The sequence below is a fragment of the Triticum dicoccoides genome, chromosome 3B (assembly GCF_002162155.2).
Source record: "Triticum dicoccoides isolate Atlit2015 ecotype Zavitan chromosome 3B, WEW_v2.0, whole genome shotgun sequence".
NCBI classification, from domain to species: Eukaryota; Viridiplantae; Streptophyta; class Magnoliopsida; order Poales; family Poaceae; genus Triticum; species Triticum dicoccoides.
In genome coordinates this window covers 402,109,581-402,117,230 of record NC_041385.1, presented here as the reverse complement: position 1 = coordinate 402,117,230, position 7,650 = coordinate 402,109,581, and the positions used below count along the sequence as shown (strand labels likewise).

Here is a 7,650-nt window from a genome sequence, read left to right as displayed (position 1 = left end):
TTTGGGCGGTGAGGTGAAGGCGACTATGTAGTGCGACCGGATCGGTGGGAGGTAACCCGAAGTCCTCCCGCCAATTTTTCAGAGACGCGCGTGAGCTCGAGCCATCTCCGTGGTAGCATGAGCTCCACACCGCTTCCCCTCCTCTGTTTCGTCCAAGTCTCGGTTGCTAGAAACTACCGGTTCAGGGGTTTCTAGTGGGCTTGGCTTTGAGGTGCTTCAAATTCATGCAATCCAAATAGTAAACCCGAGCAATTGAACAACCCAACTTCTTTCTTCTTTCAGCGCGGGCCGGTTGGGCTGAATGCAGACGACCAAACATGCCTACATTCTTGTTTAGACACGTGGACCCCCTGAGGCTGGCCATAGTGGAAGTAGCATAACCGGTAACATGCACTTGAGACTAGCAAACATGCTTATGTGGCACACAATTAAAGAAAAAAGAGAGGGTTAGGCTGGTTGTAATGGGGAGTATCATACACTAGTATCATATCATATACTAGTATCATGCATATGATACTAGTGTATGATACTACATCCGTAATGCATACTATCATATGTTTGTATCATATAAGACTATATTTATTGACATGCATGACACAAAGTAGTACATCATTTAATACGATACGGTATCATGATATGATACTCAAGCCTCTCTTTCTTCATTTAATTTTATGCCACCTCATCAAAATTGCTTAATTGACATGCATGATACTACCTATGATACTCCCATTACGACCAGCCTTAGATTATATATGTAGATACCATATCATGTTAAATGATATGTTACTTTGTGTCATGCATGAAAATAAATATGACCATCTATGATACTACTTTATGATACTATGCACTATGCAGGTAGTATCATAAACTAGTATCATATGCATGATACTAGTGTATGATACACCCCACTATATCTGGCCATGGGCCGGGCCGGGCCGGGCTTGGGCCGGGCCTAAAAAAGCCCATGGCAAAAAACTGAGGCCCGGGCCCTCCCAGGCCCTACCATCGGGCCTACTTTTCAAGCCCAAGCCCGCCCATCTGGTAAAAAGCCCTGAAAAGCCCTTAGGGCTTAGGGCCATGGGCCGGGCCTCTTCCTTAAAATGTCGGTATGCCAAGCCCAAGCCCGTCCAGGCCCTGCTGGTGGGCTCAAAACTCAGGCCCTAGCCTGGCCCACGGGCAAGCCCATCGGGCCTAGGCCCTGGATTTTAGGGCCGGGCCTGGATGGACCGACAGGGCCGGGACTGAGATGGCCAGGACTACTCCCCACTATGAGTAGCATGAGGTAAACAACTTCTCCTGCCCAAAACCAATGAAGTGACAATAATACCCTCAACTTCTGGTGGCCAAAACCAGTGAACTGACAATAATACCCTTCGGTCGTTCGCCCACCGTTTTCCCCTCCCATACTTGAGCACCCACACCCCTACCATCCCGCCGCCGTCCTCCTCCCCCCTCCCTCTCGATCTCCTCCCACCTCACCTCCTCCTCGCCTCTTGCCGACGTTTCGTCAAGGTACTTCCCAATCCAAAGCCCTAGCCTCTCCCATCAGACAAACGACTCTCTTCAGCCTAATCCGCCACTAGATCCGCGCAACCAGATCTGATACTTTCGATTTGACCCCTTTCCGCGTGCGCATCGTAGGTTCCGGCGGCGATGGCGGCGAGGCTCGCGCAGCTGCGGACCAAGGCGGCGCAGGCGGCGGAATTCGCCTCGAAGCACGGCGGCGCCTACTACAAGGAGGCGATGGAGAAGAACAAGCAGTACGTCGTGCAGCCTCCCTCCGTGGAGAAGTGCCAGGAGCTCTCCAAGCAGCTCTTCTACACGCGCCTCGCTAGGTAAAGCCCCTGAATGATTTATGTGTCCAACCGTCTGTACATGTGGTGTGGTTCCAATCGGGGCTGTTGCGCAGTATCAGTGGATCTGCTTGTGCTTGTAGCAACGGGGGTGGTCATGGTGTGGTTGAGGTTTGCCCCGTAATTGCCTACCATCTCTATTACTGCCTGCCTAGCTGGACCGGATCGTAGTATGGGGTGGTCCACTCGTGTCTGTGGCAATGTGTGGCCTTCTACGGTTAGTTATCGATGTATTTGGTGGATACAAACTTCTGTACATAAATTAGATATAAAGTGTTCAATGTATAGCCTCTGCCACTTGTGACTGGACGATTGAGCGATTGTCTAGTTCTTCACTTTCTGCACTATTTATGAACTTTAGCATACGGGAATTTTGGAGATCTCTTGTATGTGCCATCCACAATGTAGCTCAAATCTGAGTGGTTGGGGGAAGACCGTTGCTACATCAGCAATTTCTAGTTAGCCGGGGCTTATGCTTTTTTTTTGACTGTGAGCCGGTGCTTATGCTTTGCTAGGCAGGGACTATGCTAATTGCTCACATGATAGCTACCAGGACAGAGCAATTCAGCTAGGTGTGCGTGGTGGGACAGTGTCGCCTGCTCCTAACTGGATGACCCTCTTGTAGAGCACTATTTATGATTGCTAAACTTTGTATGTGGATGGAGATGCACCTTTGTTCCTTGAAATGATAACTGTCACTTAAATCGAACAAGATATGCAATGTTCAATAATTGGTTTTAATGGATAAATCACAATTCTGCAAGTCATGCAATGTGTGAGGGAAATATGTCTGTCCTGGAGTTGGCACAAGTTTGAGATTTCGTAATGGAAACAATATATGCCATGCTTATGCCTGATCACCTGTGCAGCTTTATTTTGTTGCTATGTTTTTTATATTTTTCTTTGACCCATGTTGCATGGAGACATCACAGATGTAGCATAAAGGACGATTGTTTAGGTGAAAGCATAGTCTCTTGTGAAGTCGATATATCATAAATAAAAGGTAATCTACTATGTATGATATTCGAGAAGTGAGTCTTAGCACATATAGCTCTCTGTGAAACATTTGTCATTTTTCTGCATGTTTGCAAAGAAATCGATTCAACTGTTGCCTGCAAATATTTCATCAAAATATCATGCTGATCTGAGTTATTGGCAAGAAGAGTGTAGGATATTTCTACATGTATGGGCAGGTTTGACTGACTGACATAGTAAAACCTTGAGTTTCGTTGCTTCTTGACTTCTGTATGTTTTGAATCTTTGGTCTTATTAGCTACTTTGTGCAAAAAGTGCAACCTCAGTCAAGTGCATCCGTATTCTGGTTGTGTGTTGTTGTTGTTGTTGTTGTTGTTTACATTTCGAGGTATCCATGAGTGGTTATATAATCCAGATTCATGTGGTCCTTTTTGGAAATATTATGAACTTCACTCTAGTAGTTTGAGATATAGGATGGGATGGACACTTGACCTGGTCATAACCTTGTTTTGCTGAACCAGAGAACTAGCTGAGTTCGGTTTCAAGCAAACTTACATCACCAGTTGAATCATGATTGATACATTCATATATTCCTTTAACGATGACTTAACCAGCGGTTTAGTTTGACACAATATGATTAATCAAGATTGTTTGCCAATTTGAACTGTTCAATGCATTGTTTTCCAACTTGCATTCCCTATCACAGATTTTTATTTGACATTGTGGCAAATGCTGTGCCATGAGCCATGTTTACCTTGGTAATGCAACTTCCAGATGGTACGCGGTACAATAGTGATTAGTTGTTGTGTGTGGTAGGAAGACCAGACTACGGCTGCACTTGTAGGAGAGGACTAAACGTGTATTTTTCCGTGTTGAGAACTGGGCTTCAGCTGGCCAGTGGTGTGATTGCATGGGAAGCCCATGTTCAAGGCCTGGTCGCTGCAGTAGTGGTCATGGCTGTTCTTCATAACCAATACTAAGCCACATGGGCTAGTTCCCCATAGGCCCGGTTCTCCATTTGGTATATTTACGCTTTTGCTATCTTCAAATGGAGTGCAACACTATATCTTTCATGAGCCGTAATTTGATGATGCACAGCTATGCTGATCAGTGCAAGGAATTTTGCTTGTTTTTCCTTGCCGCTGTGAATGTTTTCTATTGTGCTTAAGCCATTCCTTTGTTCTCTGGAGTCTGATCAGTGGCTTGTATATATTTGCTGTTTTCTTCAGTCTACCAGGCCGCTATGAAGCATTGTGGAAGGAGGTTGATGGTGTCAAGCAGCTTTGGAAGAATAGGAAGGAGCTCAGGGTGGAGGACCTTGGAATTGCAACACTGTTTGGGGTTGAGCTTTATGCATGGTTCTGCATAGGCGAGATTGCAGGCAGAGGATTCACCTTAACCGGCTATAAGGTCTGAATTAGATGCCGAGGCGCGCCTTATAAATACTGTTAGCTGATGCTTGTCGAAATTACCTGTCTTGTTTCACAATTTTGTTTCTGAAAAGTTTCAGTGCTGAATGCCAGCAAGACGAGCACACAATTGCAACAGTGCCTCAATAATTTGCTCGCTCAATTGTCCATTATTTTTTTTGTGGTCTGTAACTTGTTCCACTGACGCCTGCCGCACCACTCTTGTGTTGTCTGGTATGAAATGAACCCATTTCTCGTTGCAGACGAAAGTATTGCATGACCTTTTTCATTGGTTCCTCGTTATGTCTTCCATAGCGGTCTTGTAGTTTAAGCAATGAAAAAAATAGCGCGCTACAGCAAAATAGCGGCGACCTAAAAATATGCTATTAGCATGCTATATCGCGCTATAGCGTGCTATTGGCGAGATGTTGTACACCGATATATTTAGCGAGGCAATTCTCAATATGCTATAGCGTGCTATTAGCGACGTGCTATTTTTTTCAGTGAGTTTAAGCAGTGATGGTTGAAAGCCTCGCTAACACACCGCACAGTATTCCCATTTTTCTTGTACTTTATTTCTCTTGTAAAACAAGACTAACTGTGCTAAACGAGGGGAGAATTAGATTGCCTAATGACTTGCTAAGTCATAACATGACCAGAAAGAAGGTAACGAGGTCTAGCTCGAAAAGGAGTCATTATTATTATTCTATATGCCTAACAAATCATTCAGCTGTAGAGCAGCACGATGAGGGTGGTGAGGCTGCTGGCCGCCAACACGAGCATCCACCCCGTCCCTGCCCCGTCCTCCTCCTCCTTGCTGGCGAAGAGCAGCAGCAAGCGGTCGCACGCCAGCTTGAAGAGCGCGACGCACGCCAAGAAGAGGCTGATGGAAAGCACCGCCAGCTCCTTGTTCTGAAGCGTCTCCTGGATGCTCCTCATCTCCTCCACATCCCACCTGCGCGCACATCCACGTCAAAACAATCCCGATCCGGCCGCTTTACCTCGTCGCGTATCATGGCATGGGTGATGGGTCCTTGCCTCATCGCCGCGTTCTCCCTGACCAGATGGTCTAGTTTCCGCGAGACGCTTGATTTCCAGTCCCTCAGCTCTCCCACATCCCTCGCCTGAACCAAAACGAGAGACAACAAAAGAAATTCAAACCACTTGCCCTTTCAGTTGCATGCATCACACAAGGTTGGGGCGAATGAACTGAGTACGTACCACCTTGTCCTTCCACTCCACCAGCTCCTCCACGTCCGCCTTCATCTTCTCCAGCTCCTTGCCTGTCTGCGTCAGCCCGTTGTGCAGGTCCGGCAGCTTGCCGCCGTACCTCTGGTTCAGCACCTTGGTGTAGTCCTCCAGCGTCGACAGCCCCAGCTCCAGGGACCTCAGCTTCTGCATCAGGATCTTGAGCACCACGTCGCCGTGCACCCGCCCCGTCGCCTGCTTCACCGCCTCCTTGCCCTGCGCCTGCGCGGGCTTCCCGTCCGCCACCCTCGAGCCGTTGTTCTTGGCCACGTCGCCGGCGCTGTCGTTCCGCCCGCTGCCCTCCACCTGCCTGGCGTTGACCTGGGAGCCGGCGGTGTCGTTGTGGCCGCTGTCCTTACGGGCGTCGGCGGCGGCCTTTGCGGCGTCCGCGTCGGGGCTGTGGCTGACGACGAAGTCCTGCAGCATCCGCTCCACGGCGTCGATGCCGTACACCTCGAGGTAGCTGAGGATGCAGTAGAACCCGGAGCCGTAGTGGCTGACGAGGCGCAGCCGGAGGTAGCGCGTCCACCGGGGCTCCGCCAGCACGAAGCGCTGAGCGTGCTTGGCGTTCTCCGCCGTGAACCGCCCCAGCAGCTCCCACGCCTCCCCCGGGTAGCTCAGGCTGCCGTACAGCTCCAGGTCTCTGAAGTTGGAGGAGTAGTGCTCCAGGTTAGCCAGCGCCACGGTGTGGACCAGCGTCTCCTCGGAGAGCTGCACCACGACGAACTTGTCGTCAGCGGAGCACGGGTTGCGGAGGTAGCGGTCCTTGTCGCCGTCGAGGATGTTCGCGGCGCCCTTGGCCTCCTTGTTATGGGCGAGCACCTTGGCTCCCTTGGACGCCGCCGCGTAGTTGTACTCGGCGCCGCTAGGCTCGAGGCGGTGCGTGGCGCCGTCGGCGACGCGCTGGTGGTGCCGGCCGCTGTCGTTGTCGGCCTTGCCCTGCAGGATGCGGCTCCGGAACTCGTCCAGCTCCACAAAGGCCGCCTCGGTCGACGAGTTGCCGCCGCTTGCGTTGGACGGTGGTAGCACTTCAGCTGGGCGGTGCGGCGAGGAGGAGGATTGGCACGTCGGGGAGGAGGCGTTATCGGCCGGGAATATGTATGCCTCCAGTGGCATGACCTTGCAGTAGTTGTCGCGCTCGCCGTAGAAATCTGCGCCGACCGATCCACCGGTTCATTCAACCACGCAGACATGACGACGAGACGGATCGGCATCGCGGCATCGAAGGGAAGGGGATAGAAGAAGATAGTTACCGGAAGGGTCGTCGGTCTGGCTGTTGAGGAACTGGGAGCGCAGGAGGAAAAGGAGACACCAGACGGAGAAGACGACCGAGACCGACACCTCGCGGAGGCCGCCGTCCATGGAGAGCACATCCGTTACCGCCGTCGGCCCGCCGCCGCCTCCCCTGTGCTGATGAGCCCCTCCCCCACCGCCTTTTCCTCCTCCGCCTCCTTCTCTCTTCTTCTTGCTCATGCATGCACCACCTACCTACGACGACGTGCCTGCCCACGGTGATCACCAATTGACGGGTCGATCGTTCTCTTTCGTCTCTCCTTCCCTTCCACACCACATGCACATGTACGGTGGGACGGTACGTTGTCGCCCTCAGCGCATGCAGCTTCACCGGGGGTCGATCCAAACGCGCGTGAGGGAGAGGACGGGAAGAGATAGAGAGGAGGAGAGGCCGGGCGAGCAGGAAGCCAGGAACCGCTGGGGAGCAAAAGATGGAGCGGCAACTTAGGAGGTGACCGAGTGCGCAGTGGCAGATGATGGTCATCGATGCGCGCGGCGGCGGCATCGGCATGCATGGTGTCTGCAAATCGGCTCCCCCCTCCCCCTCTCTTTACAGATATGCTAATTCTCATCCATTAACTATATGTAAGTTACCTGATTTTTAAATTTGGGCAAGTCCATTTTCTACCTAAATGATAAATGGCACACGTGTGCACGAAGACACTTCGTCCTGACGTTGTTGTAATCATCTGATGATGATCACGGATCTTAAAGCAGGACCGGTTGACACATCATCTAACTGGCTCGTTGGAGCGCTATGCCATCCCCCGAACACATTTTTTTAGCGCAACGCACCCTCTTACCCATTCCTATCCACTCGTCATCCCCACGAGTGAAAGAGGAAGGGAGATAGAAAGGGATCCATGGCGGCG

The 7,650-nt window shown here is 50.8% G+C and overlaps 2 protein-coding genes across 2 annotated transcripts; one reads left to right on the top strand and one right to left on the bottom strand.

The window, feature by feature from the left end:
* The first annotated feature begins 1,352 nt into the window (after positions 1–1,352).
* On the top strand, positions 1,353–4,499 carry LOC119276212. Its single transcript, XM_037557223.1, has 3 exons — positions 1,353–1,512; positions 1,642–1,835; positions 4,058–4,499. Exons 2-3 carry the CDS (start codon positions 1,654–1,656, stop codon positions 4,242–4,244), a joined length of 369 nt encoding a protein of 122 aa, XP_037413120.1. The 5' UTR covers positions 1,353–1,512; positions 1,642–1,653; the 3' UTR covers positions 4,245–4,499.
* A 287-nt stretch (positions 4,500–4,786) lies between these two features.
* Positions 4,787–7,163, bottom strand: LOC119281318 (SUN domain-containing protein 5-like). Its single transcript, XM_037561853.1, has 4 exons — positions 6,739–7,163; positions 5,459–6,636; positions 5,276–5,361; positions 4,787–5,192 (listed from the first exon to the last, which is right to left on the bottom strand). The coding sequence occupies exons 1-4, from the start codon at positions 6,956–6,958 to the stop codon at positions 4,964–4,966; spliced, it is 1,713 nt and encodes a 570-aa protein (XP_037417750.1). The 5' UTR covers positions 6,959–7,163; the 3' UTR covers positions 4,787–4,963.
* Between the last annotated feature and the right edge of the window lie 487 nt (positions 7,164–7,650).

What these genes read in the sequence shown, in the direction of transcription:
- LOC119276212 (XM_037557223.1), top strand. Translation starts at nt 1,654, where the DNA reads ATGGCGGCGAGGCTCGCGCAGCTGCGGACCAAGGCGGCGCAGGCGGCG. An exon ending in TTCTACACGCGCCTCGCTAG is followed by an intron (nt 1,836 to 4,057) that starts GTAAAGCCCCTG and finishes TGTTTTCTTCAG; the next exon opens with TCTACCAGGCCGCTATGAAG.
- LOC119281318 (XM_037561853.1), bottom strand. Translation starts at nt 6,958, where the DNA reads ATGAGCAAGAAGAAGAGAGAAGGAGGCGGAGGAGGAAAAGGCGGTGGG. An exon ending in CCAGACCGACGACCCTTCCG is followed by an intron (nt 6,637 to 6,738) that starts GTAACTATCTTC and finishes CGGTCGGCGCAG; the next exon opens with ATTTCTACGGCGAGCGCGAC. An exon ending in TGGAGTGGAAGGACAAGGTG is followed by an intron (nt 5,362 to 5,458) that starts GTACGTACTCAG and finishes GTTTTGGTTCAG; the next exon opens with GCGAGGGATGTGGGAGAGCT.